At 34.8% G+C, this 16,568-nt stretch overlaps 1 protein-coding gene across 1 annotated transcript in view; it reads left to right on the plus strand.

Moving 5' to 3' along the window:
* LOC114268332 (bidirectional sugar transporter SWEET17-like) overlaps window positions 1–16,568 on the plus strand; it is an 80,560-nt gene that overhangs the window by 16,411 nt on the left and 47,581 nt on the right. Inside the window, exons 5-6 of the mRNA XM_082914895.1 lie at window positions 1,681–1,842; window positions 11,816–11,935. Of these exons, the coding sequence (XP_082771021.1) occupies window positions 1,681–1,842; window positions 11,816–11,935 (282 nt within the window). The remainder of the gene's footprint in view (window positions 1–1,680; window positions 1,843–11,815; window positions 11,936–16,568) is intronic.

Here is a 16,568-nt window from a genome sequence, read left to right on the forward strand (position 1 = left end):
GGGTGCGACTTTTGAGGGCTCGATATATATATATATACATGTATATCTTTTGGGCAGCCTATATACACAATCATACAGTGTATCTTCTATATCGGTCCGGCATGACCTCGTAAACTGTCCCGACTTTGATTCCGGTTAGCCTCTACATTGGTCCAGCATGACCCCGTAAACTGTCCTGACATTGATTCCGGTTAGCTTCTACATCGGTACGGCATGACCCCATAAACTGTCCCGACATTGTCTGCTATAACGGTCCGACACGACCATACAGTGTCTTCTCCAACGGTTTGACACGACCATACCGTGTCTTCAACAACGGTTTGACACGACCATACAGTGTCTCCTATCCTATTTTATTTTATTTATCAATTTACTTTCCTGTTTTGTTACTCTCTCCAAACTCAAGTTGGTTAGCACCTATCCTCCTTGAGCTTGAGAGGGGCTGTTAGTGTAATATTAGTGTGCAATATCTAGCTGTCCAGTTGTCCCACTAATGATAATGTTTCTGCTTTCGGTGTTAGTTAGTTAGTATCCTATGTGTACCACATTTCCTCTCTATAAATGAGAGTGTTGTAAATCACTGAATAATCAATCAATTGAATATATACAATTTATTCTCTCTGTATTTCTCTCTTTATACATTGAATTTAACAACCTTGTTGCCACTGTTAATGGTTTTGGAGTCGTAGTTGAAGTCATCTATGTATCATTGTTCTTACTATATGCGCCTCCAAGGATGAGGGTAAGCTAGCTACTTGTAATGTCATTATAATCCGATAATTTTTAAATAACAGTATCATGATATGTATTAGTATCAACAATATTGTCATATATCAGTCGATATCAGATAATATGCCCCCAAGTGTCTGTTGAAAACCAGTGGCGGAGTTAGAAAATTAGATTAGAAGGGCCACTTATTAATTATAATTTTTTATTTAAAAAAAATTCATGAGCAACATTAAGATAATAATCATTTTATGAGATAAATTTAAACATAAAAAATTACATATTCATTATTAATAAGAACACATCAAAATTCTATAATAGTGTGAAATGGCTCGGTGTGAGATGATGATGTAAGTTTGCAATTTTAGTATAAAAAATTATGGATCAAAATTCCTAATTTAAAAAAATAAAAACACATCATTTATAGTACAAATTATTATAGAATCTATTTAATTTTTATTTGACAGAAAAATATTAAAGAAATGACATTGCTTATAAATGATGTGTTTTGAATGAAAATTATTAAATAGTCTTAGAGTACCATATGGCGTTACCGACGTGATGCTTAAAGTATAGAAAATCACAAATCACACTAAATAGTATGTCAACTACTTGAACATAATGTGTTCATTATATCCAATCTATAATATTTTTCGCTACACTATTGATTTAAACTACTACATAAATAATACCACATAGTGTTCCCAAAGTATCAAATAACTACTTATTGTGAACAATATAATAAATCATTAACCAAAGAACATGTTAAGAAAAAAAAGAAGAATACATTTTATACATGACAATAACAAACAAACAAAAAAAAAAAAAATTTGCAAAACTAAGGGGGGCATGTGACCCCCCTCGACCTATGCTGCCTCAGCCCCTGTTGAAAACCCTATGCTTAGTAACATTGTGATTTATAAAAGTCTAAATTCTAATTAATTGTCATTTCAGGCTAAGACTGCAACACTAGCTGGGATTCTGAATGTGGGATTCCCAGTTGCAGTAATTCTAGTGACTTATTTGAGGATGCAAGGAGATCTGAGGATTGATGTGATTGGTTTCATGTGTGCTGGCCTAAATATAGTCATGTACGCTTCACCTCTTGCTGCCATGGTAAGATCATAAGCTATTGCATAACACATTTTAGCATTCTTAAAAAGCATTTTAAAGATTTGATTTTCTTTTCTTTCTTTCTTTCTTTCTCTTTCTTTTTAAACATTAATACGGTGGATCAATTCCACACAAGGTTTAAAATGATATGGAGAGATGAATCAATGTTGGTTGTAGTGTAGCAATATTCAGAGTATTGAGTGACCTATTTGTAAATTTTTTAAAGGGTAAAAAACACTTTATCCCATGTGATTTTAGACCATATTTGTTTGGCTCTTTGAGAAGAAATATTGGACTAATAATCCGTAAGATCCACTTAAAGAATATTTGGTTTGGGACAAGAATGAGGGGATTGACTATCCTCTCGAACTATTAGTCTCCTCATATGATAAGACTAACAAAGTCATGTGAGGATTGGAATTAGAAATTGAGTGAGGAGATTAGTAAATTTTTAAATAATTTTTAAGCAAATATTATATTTTTAATAACAAAAAGATAATTATAAAATACTGAAAATTAAAAAATATTAATTTTATATACTAACACTATCCATAGTATTATTAATCTGGCGATATACAATAAACACTCTTTATCTTAAATCTCTAACCTAATACCATCATACTAATAATATCTTCACTTAATCCTACCATACTCTTAATCCTCTTCATTCTATGGAGCCAACCAAACGTGGCCTTAGGTTATTGTAGATGATCCCCCGAAGGTTTAAATATATGCAAATAATTTTCTTATAGTTTTGGATCGATCTGTAACCATAACACCATTAATAGTAGACATTAAAAAGACTAATTTACCCTTACATAAAAGCTCTCTCTCTCTCTCTCTCTCTCTCTCTCTCTCTCTTATAATTTTCTATATTAATCACATATTTAACAAATTAAATCATATATTAACTTAAGCACCCTAATCTATTATTATAAAATTACCTCAATTAATTTTTAACTTAATTTCTTATTTAATAACATTTTAAATTACATATACAAATATATAAATATATGTATATATAATTAAACCATAAATTAATCTAAACATATTTATTACCCATAAACCAAATCATAAATTACTTTAATCTATTTTTTAATTTTTAACCCACTTTTTTTTATTATTTAATAACATTTTAAATATATAAAAAATTAAATCATAAATTAAACTAAGAACCCTAATTTATTACCATAAAATTACCTTATTTAATGATATTTTAAATTAAAGATATGCCTATATAAATTATAAATTAATCTTACTGCGTTAATTTATTATCATAAAATTACCATAATTAATTATTATTTTTTAACTTCATTTCTTTATTTAATAACATTTTAAATTATATATACAAACACGTTTTTTATTTATTTTATTTTATTTTATTTTTTTGTTGATTTCATTAATTTTGTTTCTACTCTGTTGTGCAATTTGTTAGGAACATTGCAATATCTACTACTAGTTGCCTCTGTTTTTTAAGATTTAATTTTAAATTTTATGATTTGATTTTATGGTAATAAAGGGTTTAGATTAATTTATGATTTAATTATATATATTTGTACATATAATTTTAAATGTTATTAAATAATAAATTAAGTTAAAAATTTAAACTTAAATTAAGGTAATTGTATGATAATAAATTAAGGAAGTTAGATTATTTTATAATTTAATTTGTTATACATATAAATATTCGTATGTTTAATTTAAAATATTATTAAATAATGTAATTTCATAGCAATAAATTTTTATTATTTAATTTGTTATGTATATGTTTATTTTAAAATATTATTAAATAAAAAAGTGGGTTAAAAATAAAAATTAGATTACGGTAATTTTATGATTTAAAAAAAAAAAAGAAGAGTAAACAATAAAACTAAAAAGAAAAAAGAAAAAAAGACAATCATCTAGCACAATATAATAGAAGAAAATAGAGTGGAAGACAAATTAAACAAATCAATATTTGATTAAATAAAATAAATAAGAGATAAAAGTGAATAAAATAAATAAATTAAACAAATCAATATTTTATTATTTAACACCCATTTAATAACATTGTCTTATATAGTGAGGTGTGAGGGCATTTTGGTTTTTTTGGGCAAATTATTTTTGGAGTAAAAACTGTCTAATGGAGCAATACTTGCAAATGAGATGCATGCAGCCCACTTGTCATTTGTTTGGAAGGAAAATGTAACAATTGCAGATTAGTCCAAAATCACAGGAGATTTTTTTTGCATATATTCAAACCCTATGGGTCATCTGTAACAGACAAAAAAGATAGTGGGTTTAGTGCTTTTTACCCTTTTCTTAAAACCATCCGTTGCGAAAATGAGGATTATATTAACCAAACAAGCCATATCACACGTGAACCATGTATAAAGTTCTAAATTGTCTTGTGAATCTGCTATGGATCGATATATTGAGAATCAGTTATGATGTAATTTTTTTTAAATTATTAACCGTGAAAAAAATACTTAATAGTAATCGAACAAAATGTATTGGATGTAATTCGGGGTTTTGAATCCACTATGAATAGATACAGATTGTCAATCAGTCGACAAGCAAATATTTTTATTTCCACTAATGATGTATTGAGAGGCCACAAAATTGTATTAGCTAAAATGTCTAATCAACCAATTTTCAAAATCTTCTTTCTATATAAACATGTCTTTTTTTTCGATTGATCTCTTTCTTTATGATTTTGATTCTCTCCATTGTATGAATAGAATCGGGATCTAGTTTTCATTTCAAATGGTTTCTAACACATCATATAAATACAAATTTACAATTTATGACTACCAAGTCCTGATAAATTTTGAAGCTTAACCTAACTAACTTTTTGAATTTTAAATAAATATTTGTTGATGTGAATTTTATACTATGGAATTGGGTCACTGTTATGCCTTTTGGCACCAGCCTATCTTTGTGATCAATCTAATTTATTGTTTAACATCGAGTACATTATAGATACAAAAAATTAAATTAATAACATAAAAGTAAGTCAAACTCAAAATTATATATAAAACTAAACAAAGTGATCATGAGCAACTCCACAATCTGTACAAAATCAATAGTAGGGCTCACATCCTAGACTGGAGGACACAAAAATTCTCTTCTACTCTTTGTCTTAATCTAAATTATTTAAATGATGTGTGTAACCCTTCAAAATATGAGGGGACAACTAAAGTTTTTAGTTGAATAGCTGTAATATTAGAAACTCTCAATTATTGTATATGTCAATAAAAATAAAAAAAATCATGATTTAGCCGAACAGATTCAACGAGGGCCAGTAAGAAAAAAAAATGTGAATATAAGCAAAAAAAAAATGTGAATATAGCCAAACAGATTCAACGAGGGCCAGCAAAAAAACAAAAAAAATGTGAGAGATCAGGAGAAATCAAATTTGTATCAAGTGTGAATATAAGCAAATGGAGTTTGTAGGATGGAATCCGGTGCTAAGAAGAAGACGAGTTGCAAACCAAAACAGTAGATCAGTGGATTATGGAGTGTTTACTATCTTTGTGGATGAGATCCCAAACTCAATGACTCCAAAGTGTTTGTTTACTCTGTTTAATAAGTTTGGTGTAGTTGAGGATGCCTTCATCCCATCCAAAAGACGAAAAGCAGCGGGGTCGAGGTTTGGTTTTGTGAGGTATGATTGCAAGGTGTCTACTAAAATGGCGGTGCTGAAGGCTGATGACTTATGGTGCAGTAATAAGGCCCTGAAAGTAAAGATAACAGAGTTCAAAAAAGGAGAGTTTAAGCAACATACAATGACAAACAGAGGAGATGATCCGATGATGCAACGTCCATAGAGGAGTTTTGGGCATAGAAGGATGGATGGTATAGGTCGAAGATCTTTTGCAGAAGTAGTCCAGAGTGGTGGCAGTAATGAGAAGATGAAGGTGGTTGTAAAGGCATTCGAAGCCGGTATTTGGTGGCTTTATGACAGTGTAATTGTAAAGTTGAAATCATTTTTTTCCTTCGATGAGTTTAAAAAGGAGGTTGGTAAAAGAGGTATGGAGGAAGTAAGAGTCAGAGAAGGAGGAGGAAGGTTAGCACTGCTAACTTTCAAGTCTCAACAACATAAAAGGGAGGCCAAAACCAAGCTAGAAGAGTGGATGCTAGAATGGTGTGACTCTATTACAGATTGGGAAAAAGGCAAGTACATTGAACAGGAGAAGTGTGTGTGGCTCACATGTGGAGATGTACCATTTAATTTGTGGAGTGTAAATACATTCAGAGACATTGGCAAGCTGTGGGGTGAAGTTGTCCAATTTGATGATGATATTACTACTCAAAATTCTCTTTAGTGGGGAAAGGTACGAGTAATTACTTCCAGAATGGAGTTCATCAATACGATGATCCATGTTGAATGTAATGGAAGCCTGTTCCCAGTTATAGTGTGTGAAGAGATTCCAGCAGCAGGAAAGCCGTGTCATTACAACAGTTCTTACATGGAAAATGAGGTCACTTGTTCTATGGCTCAAGACGAAGTAGATCAACTGTCAAAATATGGTGAGACAGACAAGGAAGAACATGAAGATGAACACACAAGGAATGAGGAGCTGAGCAGAAAAGATGAGATAGAAGGTGACGAACAGGATATGGTAGACTGCGACGCAGGGGAAAAAGATGAAGATAATGAGTGTTTATCTGTATTAGCCATAAAAGAAACAAAAGATGACATGGGAAATCAAAAAGTCAGAGGAGATAGTCTGGAGGGCAGGTTGGTGAATACGGCAACCCCAAGAAATGAAATTCAAATTGTTGAAGGCCATGCATGTACTCTTGGGTTTATCAGAAACCTTAGTGGGCCAGAGAGTTTAAGGCCTAAACTAAACTTAGAGGTGGTGCTGGAAGGGCTTCAGGATGGGGTGCAGGAGAATAGGCCCATCACTGATTATTCAAACTTAAGTGACTATGTAGCCCAAACTCAACTTAGGCCCCTTGTTCAACAAGAAGCTAAGTTAAGAGTAACAGTCAAAGACAACCCAGTAAGGAAAGGAAAGACCACTGAAGCAGTGGTAAATAGATGTTATAAGGATGGTGTTAATTTGCGAAATAGGTCAAAATCGCACAAAAAACAGATCAAGCAAAAAAGAGTGATGCGTAGCAACTGCTTCAAGCAAGGAGCTATCTTTAGAGCAGCAGCAGCTGCTATATCAATGTCAGTAGAGCAAAGTCTCAACACCAGGAGGAGAAATAAGTTATTAAATGAAGTCCAAGCTACCATGGAAGTTGGGAAAATTCTGGGATTGGACTTCGAAGGCAATGAGAATGACGTGATTGGCAAGTTGGCTGAACTCGAAGAAAAGGATATGGAGAGAGTAGAAGGGGAAGCTGTAATGCCGTAAGTCTTGTCAGGACTCAAGGCAGGAGAGTTTAGGAGTTGTGTAGTTTTTTTATGATTTTATTATCATGGAATATTAGGGGTCTACGAAGACCCGAGAAGAGAACAAAAATAAAGAGTTTGGTTTGGGTGAGGAAGGTAGATGTCCTTCTGTTACAGGAGACTAAGAGAAGCTCAGTAGATGATAATTTTGTAAAGTCCTTATGGCTGTGGGAGGAGCTGGAGTACATGGAGGTGGGTGCAAAAGGAAGTGCTGGTGGCTTGCGATGCTCGTGGAATCCACAGATTTTTGAGCTTAAGGAGTGTTGCAGCTCCAGGAACTTCATGCTTTTATCAGGTATGGCCCATCATACTTTTAATTGTACCTTATTAATGTGTATGCACCCAATGATGTGCTCAAAAGAAGGCAACTTTGGAAGTCCCTAGCAACACTGAATCCATCCTACCCAAGCCCTTGGTGTATAGGTGGTGACTTCAATGAAATCAGATTTATGAGCAAAAGAAAAGGGTGCTCTAGAAGGGAAAGAGGGATGAAGGATTTTAATGAATTTGTTGAAAAATTGGAGTTGGTAGATATGCAAATGTTAGGCAGGCAGTTCACTACGTGTAATGTGATGGATGGAAATAGATGGAGTAGAATCAATAGATTTTTAATCGATCCGAGGTGGCTGGAAGAGTTCAAGTTTAAATAGTGGGGACTGCCTAGGTGTATCTCTGATCACTGTCCAATACTCCTTATGGAGGATGAGAGGGATTGGGGCCCAAAACCGTTTCGATTTATTAATGCATGGTGTTTGCATCCCAAATTCAAAGCAGAAGTGAAGAACTGTTGGAAGGATACCAGGTTAGTTGATGGGCTAGTTTCAGACTTTTGAAAAAATTGGGTAACCTGAAATTCCATCTGAAGAGGTGGAACAGTGAAGTCTTTGGTAACATTGATGAGAAGCTGAAACAAGCAGAGGAGGAACTGCATGAGTGGGATTTAATAGCTGCAGGAAGGAATCTATAGGATACTGAGATCAAAAGAATGGTAGAAATAAGAAAACTAGTTTGGGATTTGAGTAAGAAGAAGGAATGGTTGTGGCTTCAAAAATCTAGAAGGGCCTAGGCTGAAAATGGGGATAAAAATACCAGATTTTTCCATTTATTGGCAACCAAAAGGTAGAGGAAAAACTTGTTAAACTCAGTTACTGTGAATAATGTGATTCAGGATGAGCTTGGGGTGATTAAGCAGGCAGTGACAAGTCATTTCAAGTACCTTTTCACTGAAGATTGGAAGAGTAGACCAAAGCTATCAGGTCTTTTCGACTCAATCAGTCCAACTGACTCATCTGAGTTATTAGAGGCAGAATTTTTGGAGGATGAAATCTGGAAAGCAATTAAAGATTGTGACGGGAATAAAGCGCCGGGGCCGGATGGTTTTAATCTAAAATGTATTCAAAAGTGCTGGGCCATCATGAAAGGAGAGTTTGTGCAATTGATGAATGAGTTTCATTCTAATGGAAAGCTAGCTCAATGAATAAATAGTTCATTCATTACCTTAATTCCTAAGAAGGAAAACCTTGTGGGGCTGGGAGATTATAGGCCAATCAGCTTGATTAGCTCCATATACAAGATTGTAGCTAAAGTCTTATCAAGAAGGCTGAGGAAAGTGTTTCCCAAGATTATTAGTGAAGTTTAAACTACATTTTTTAGCGGAAGGCATATTATAGATGGGGTTCTAATTGCCAATGAAGTGGTGGATTGGTGGAAAAGGTCAAAGAAGAAAGGTCTCATCCTCAAGCTGGATTTTGAAAAGGCATATGACTACGTAAATTGGGAGTTCTTGTACTCGATGATGAAAAATTTCAGTTTTAGAGAGAAATGGGTGGGGTGGATGAAGACTTGCATATCCACAGCTCGAATTTCAGTGCCAGTAAATGGTTCACTTACTTCTGAGTTCTCTCCCATGAAAGGTCTTAGGCAAGGAGATCCGCTTTCTCCTTTCCTCTTTAATATTGTAGCGAAGGGTCTGAACATTCTCTTGGAAAGAGCCAAGGAAGTGGGACTGATTAGAGGAGTATCTGCAGGTCCATCTGAGTTGAAAATTACACACTTGCAGTTTACCGATGATACCATTATTTTTTGTGAAGCTGAGTGGGAGGAAGTTGTAGCTGTGAAAAGAATCTTAAGGTGCTTTGAGTTGATGTATGGACTCAAAATAAATTTCCACAAAAGTAAGGTGTGTGGGGTAGGTGTGCAGGATGATATTTCCCAGGTCTTGGCAAAAAAACTAAATTGCCTAAGTCAAAAGTTGCCAATGAGTTATCTAGGGTTACCATTAGGAGCAAATCCAAGGAGAAAGGCTGCTTGGAAGCCTGTGATAGACAAGTTTTAGAGTAAGCTAGCTTCTTGGAAGAGAAGGTATTTATCTTTTGCTGGAAGATTAATATTGATCAAGTCTGTTTTGTCAAGCTTGCCAGTTTATTTCTTATCCATCTTCAAGTTGCCAGTGGGTATTGCAAAATTACTTCACAAAATTCAAGCTAACTTTCTTTGGGGAGGGTCTAAAATCAGGAAGAAAGTGCACTTAATTAACTGGAAGGAGATATGCCTAAGTAAAACTAAAGGTGTGCTAGGGGTGAGAAACCTAAGCCAGGTTAATGAGTGTCTACTAGTTAAATGGTGGTAGAGGTATGGTAAGGAGGAGGCAGCTTTGTGGAAGCAAGTGATATGTAGTAAGTATGGAGGTTTAGGAGGCGGATGGTGCCCCTCATTTATTAGTTCATTGTGGCTGTCGTATACGTAGAAAGATATAATATCAGTGGCTGAAGTTAACACTGCTCTGCGTGATTTTTTCTTGCAAAATTTCAGGCTAGTTGTTGGTAATGGTGGAAGACTGCAATTTTGGTTTGACAAGTGGTGTCACAACCAAAATCTGAGTGTGTCTTTTCCCAGATTATTCACATTATCAGTTGACAAAGATGGAAAGTTGGTTGATTTTTTCCACAGAAGAGTGTCAGATTTAGATTGGAATCTAGTTTTCAGACGACCCCTCCTAGCATGGGAAGAGGAGGAAGTGCAAAAACTTAATGATCTCCTGCAGAATGTGCCTAGGCTCAAGGTAGGGGTGGTAGATTCTTGTTCTTGGTTAGCTCATCCATCTGAAGAGTTCACTGTGGCATCAACTTGGAAGTGGTTGGAAGCAAGTCAAGGGGTAGAGTTTACAGTCACTAGGTGTATTTGGAATAATTTAGCCCCTCCCAAAGCTCAATTCTTGAGTTAGCTAGCGTGAAGAGGAAGGATTAAATGCTTTGAATTGTTGCAAAGAATTGGAGTGTTGAGCCCAAATGTCTCTACTCTCTGTGTGTTCTGTAGATCTGAGTTGGAGACTGTTAATCATGTTTTTCTTCACTGCTCTTTCATTTGGAAATTGTGGGCCAATTTAGTGAACTGGTGGAATTACAAATGGGTTAGTCCTGGAACAGTAGAGGGATTACTTCTGTTGTGGTCAGGTATAAAAATGAAGAAGAAGATGCTAGCAGTTTGGAAAACACTGCCATTAGCAGTTATGTGGTCAACGTGGAGAAGCAGAAATGATTGTTTATTTAATAAGGTACAATCGGATTGGAATGCTTTGGAAGATCTAACAAAGGCTAGAGTAGCTCTGTGGGTTTCCTCATCCTTAAAGGGGTTTAATTATTCGGTGCACGATGTTATATATAACTTGGATCAAGTCTGTCTCTGTGTGTATCTAATTGCTGTCTTGCTGAAGCTCTGTGGGTTGATTCTGCTTTGTTGCTGAAATGATGATCTGCACAAGTTCTGGTATGTACTGTCTTATGCTGTTTTGTTTCTGAGCCCTGGTATGCTATGTTCTGTGCTGCTTCTGATCTCTGGGCTGGTTTGTGGTGATGTTCTGAATTCTGGGTTCAGTTGGTAGGCACAGGAGTTTTGATTAAGCTGGTTTATTGTGATTTCAGTTGGGCTGCATTAGTGTTGATGTTTTTGAATCTGTTTTGAGCTGGATTTGGAAGGTTTCAGACGGTAGGCAGGGGAGTTTTCAGCTGTTTTGTTATGAATTCAATTGGGCTGCATTGTGTTGATGTTCTGAATCTGATTTGTGATGGCCTTGGAAGGCTTCAGTTGGTAGGCAGAGTCTTGGGCTCTGCACTCCCATTTGCTGATCTGTATACTGCTGCTGATCTGTATGAACTATGCTGCTGATCTGTATGCTGTTTGGGAAGGCTGATTTATCTGCTCTGGGCTGCTTTTGCGTGCTGCTAGTTTTGCCATTGATTTGTGGTTGCTCACTCATGGTAACTTGGCTGATTTGCTAGTTGGGTGTATGGTTTTAAGCTGGTTTTGGATTTTCACCTTTTTGTTCATGCTGATTGTGAGGAGGTTTGGTGCTCACTCTGTTTGTCCTGTTTTGCTCCTTTCTTTTTGAGTTCCTTTCTTTTTGTTTCCTTCTGGTTTTGTCTCTTGGTTGGTCTCTCACCAACGAGGAGGTTGGAGTTTTTTAGCTCCAAGCTCCTCTTTATTGATGTAATTTTCCACTTTGTATGCATTTTTTCATCAATAAAGTCTTTTCTTTTGCTGATCAAAAAAATAAAAATAAAAATAAAAAAATGAATTAAAATGATGCAGAAAACAATGGTGATGAGCAAAAGTGTGGAGTACATGCCATTCTTTCTCTCATTTTTCGCCTTCTTCAATGGAGGGATTTGGACTTTCTATTCTGTCCTTGTACAAGACTGGTTCCTTGGAGTAAGTTTCTTTCTTTAATTTTTTGTTATTATTCTTTACGGAAATTACAAAACAATATAAAATAATTTTGCTTGCATGCATGAGCTAATATATAAGTACGTATTGTGTTCGGTTTCTATCAAATTTAAATATAAATTTGTGAGGTTCGTGTAGTTTATCATAAGTCCTGTTTTTATAATTTGAATAATCATTTTATAAAACTCTCACTATATTGTTAATGAAAAAAATTAGCTCAATTTGATAATTGTAATTTTTTTTTATCGCGCTTGTTTTTGAAAAAATAGATGGGAAGTATGTTTGAAAATAGTTAATATATTTTTTTAGAAACAAACATGATAAAATGAAAAGATTATAATTACCAGATAGATTTAACCCTTTTCAAAGATGATATATAGGTTCTACAAAATGAATGAATTTTATCATCGAAATAGAATCCATGGTGGGTCCTCTGAGTCCCTCAAATTTTCTCAACTTCATATTTGAATTTGAGAGTAGCCTAACATATATATATATATATATATATATTTGTACACTATATACACACTCTTACTCTTAGTTACACTTCATTTTATAATACAATTTTTCTCAAATTTTTTGGTATAGTGTAAATGAATTATTTATAATTTTTTATTTTTATTTTAAAAGATTGTATCACACTATTTGATATAATTTCTCTATGCAACTTAACAAATAAAAGTAGTTTAATAGAATCTAGAGGGAAGGGTGCTTTTGTATTATACTTTTAGATTATCATTTTTTAATTTTAAAATTAAAAAAAAAAAAAAAACTACATCGAAGATGCCATTATATACAAATTAAACATTTTTTTTATTTAATCACCATCACACACAAATATATATAATGGGTCATGTTATTACACACGCTTCTTTTGGCTGTGTATCATATATAAATTATGATATTTATGGTATTGATTATCATAAATTTCATAATGAAATTATTTTCAGTCATAACTATAAAAAAAAAAAAGAAGTCATAACCAAACGCTACAGAATGTAGAATCAAATATCTTTTCAATCATAACTAAAATAATAAATACAATAGAATATAACTAAAAGCACAATTATAATTAAGTCATAATTAATATTATAATAAATCATTGCCAACTATCAGAAATGTCATAACTTGAATAATTTCCCTTGATTAAAATTTAACATGAGGTAGCTTGTATATGTTTTTGAATTTGATATGGAGTCAGGGGTCGCATGAGCTATCTGTTGCTTTCACTAATATCTCATTATGTTGCTTTCACAAAGATCTCCAGCGTTTTATATCACATGATCTGGTTTAGTGGGGCTCTTGATAAGAGTGTAAGTTCAAGTGCCAACTTGAACTCAGAGATTGAAGATCAGCAGCCCAGCTCAAGCTCACGACTGCAGCAGCAGGTCAAGCTTCCTCACAATAATGATAACAGAAATAGAGGAGTTGGTTAGCTTAGGCAATTAGATATAGTTAGCCATAGACAGTAAGATATAGTTAGTTAAGAGTTTGTTATAACAAACTCTTAACCACCTGTATAAATACTTGTAATCAAGATATTATTGAATAAGAAAAATATCATTCAGTTTCTTTTCATGGTATCAGAGCCCTGAGCTCTCACGAGCACCAAAGTGCTTCAATGGCGAATTCTCTTTCTTCTATCTCTATCTCTTCACCCATTCAACAGAACCTAAATATTTTACTTTCAAACTTCAATTTCTTCATAACTGTAAAGTTAGATTCTGCAAATTTTTTGATTTGGAAGAATCAAGTTCAAAATATCTTAAGAGCAACTGATCTTCTTGAGTTTGTTCTTGGACTGATTTCTTGTCCAAACTCTGAAATCCTTGATTCATCTAGAAAAGCTATAGCCAATCCAGAATTTCTTCAATGGAAGATGATGGATGCACATCTACTCAGTTTTCTCACTGCTACACTATCATCTCCTGTATATGCTTCAGTGATTCAATATCAACATTGCTTTGAAGTTTGGCATGCTCTGGAAAAGCGATACACGTCTCTCTCTCATTCGTATATTCATCAATTGAAGAATACGTTGCAGTCTGTTATGAAAAAAAGGCTTTACCATGAATGAATATCTGACTCAAATCAAACAGATCTCAAATCAGCTTCTGCTTGCTTCATCAATGATTGATAATGAAGATCTTGTGCTCTTAACTCTGAATGGCTTACCAGAGGAGTATGATGCTCTCAAAACAACCATACGTGCTCAAGTGGAATCCATTACAATGGATGATCTGTGTTCACTCTTGAGTTCTAAAGAAATTCATGTTGAAAACAAAGCCAGACTTGCTGTTTCTGCTTCTCCAGTAGCTTATGTTGCAACCAAAGGTTCTGAAACTTCACAGTCCTCTCCTCAATATTCAAAATCACATTTTTCCAATCCTCATAGTTATAGAGGTTAAGGTCAATCTCGTGGTTATAGAGGAGGACGAAACAGAAGTGGAAGGTTTTATAGGTCTAACAGAGGAAGATATGGAGGAAATTAATAACTGCACTTCCAACAACAACAATGGTTGTCAGATCTGTGGAGGTTATAATCATAGTGCCTTTGACTGCTGGTGGAGAATGGATCCTAACTTTCAACCTCTCAATTCCAATTCTTCCTCTCAAACCTCTCCTCAAGTTGTGTCTCAACCACAAGCATATTCTGTTACCAGTGCTCCGTCCACTTCCTCCTCTACTTCACCTACTCCTTGGTACATTGATTCTGCAGCCACAAATCACATCACCAATGATCTCACCAACCTTCATCTTTATCAACCATATCAAGGCCAAGATCAAGTCATTGTAGGTAATGGTCAAATTGTTCCCATCCAGCACATTGGTAAGGGTTTATTACCTACTCCTCACTACTCTTTTCATCTCAATCATCTTCTTCATTCACCACAAATTTCTTGTAATTTACTATATGTTCATCAATTGGGCAAAGACAATAATTGTTCGGTTACTTTTGATGCTGATTCATATTTTATTCAGGATAAACATACGAGACAAATTCTTCATAAAGGATCTGCTGTGAATGGGTTGTATCACTTTGATGCATATCCATCTTCCTCTTCCCCTCAGGCTCATATTACTTAGTCACAAGTCTCTCTACCTGTTTGGCATCAGAGACTTGGTCATCCATCTTCTTTAAAATTTCGTCATGTTGCTAAGCATCTACCTACTGTTTTTAGGAATAAAGAGTACAAGAACTTTGTTTGTACTCCATGTAGTGTTGCTAAGGTTCACAAGTTACCTTTCAAATTGTCTAGTACTGTTGTTACTCAACCTTTTTCCCTTATTTACTGCGATGTGTGGGGGCCTTTTAATCCATCCTCTACTGGTTACAAATACTACTAGTTGTTTGTGGATGATTTTACCAAGTTTACATGGATCTATCCTCTTCATGTTAAAAGTGAAGTATTTTCCACTTTCTTGCACTTCAAAACTTATGCTGAAACTCAGTTTTCTACTTCATTAAAAATTTTAAGGACAGATAATGGCACTGAGTTTGTTAATAAACAAATGCATGATTACCTTGTTACTAATGGTATCCTTCATCATCTTACCTATCCTTATACTCCTGAACAAAATGGAGTGGCTGAGCGCAAGCATCAACACATCACTGAGACTACTATTGCTTTGTTATATCAGTCCTCTGTTCCTCTTCAGTTTTGGTTTGAAGCTATGGCTATTGCAGTTTTTCTCATCAATAGGTTGCCTAGTTTGTCTCTTGGTCATAAGTCTCCCTTCGAATTGCTTTTTCACACTTTACCTGATTATACATTTCTTAAAGTCTTTGGTTGTCAGTGCTTTCCATGGCTTCGGCCTTATGCAGCTCACAAATTGGCTCCTAGGTCTACCCCATGTGTGTTCCTAGGCTACCACTCTACTGTCAAAGGCTACAGGTGTTTGGACCCTAGCTCAGGCAAGATCTTTCTCTCTCAACATGTCACTTTCAATGAATCCTGTTTTCCATATGCTGCACTTTCCTCCACTCCTTTTAGCTTGCCTTATATTAAATCTTTCTTTAATCTTAGTTCTCTTTCTCTTGCACCTGTTTCTCCTTCTATTTCTAGCACTTCTCCTCTTCCTTTTTTTCTATTCCTATTTCCTCAGTCTCAGTTCCCTCATTCTCTGTTCCTCATCCTACCTTAATTCCTACTGTTCCAAACCTTTCATCTCCTCCTGCTTCTATTCCTGCTCATGCCTCTCCTCTTAGTTTCTCTTCTATACCTTCTTCTACTATTCCCATTGACTCCATTGCTATTCATCTTCCTCTCTCTTCACCTGCCGTTCCTCTCAATACTCATCCTATGATCACTCGGTCCAAAGCTTTTCACCTTACTACCTCATCTTCTCTTGATCTCTCTACCACTAAGCCTCTCTCTACTGCTCAGGCTTTACTGTCTCCACTTTGGACTGCAGCCAAGAATGAAGAATTTCAGGTCCCCCAACAGCAAGGTACATGGACCTTAGTTCCCTTACCTTCCAATAAAACAGCAATTGGCTGCAAATAGGTTTTCCGGATTAAGAAAAATTCTGATGGAACTATAGCCCGATACAAGGCTAGATTGGTCGCCAAGGGCCATCTTCAGCAGGAGGGTGTGGATTATCAAGAAACCTTTAG

Source organism: Camellia sinensis, chromosome 2, assembly GCF_055761805.1.
Source record: "Camellia sinensis isolate YWXY chromosome 2, ASM5576180v1, whole genome shotgun sequence".
In the NCBI taxonomy this organism is placed as follows: domain Eukaryota; kingdom Viridiplantae; phylum Streptophyta; class Magnoliopsida; order Ericales; family Theaceae; genus Camellia; species Camellia sinensis.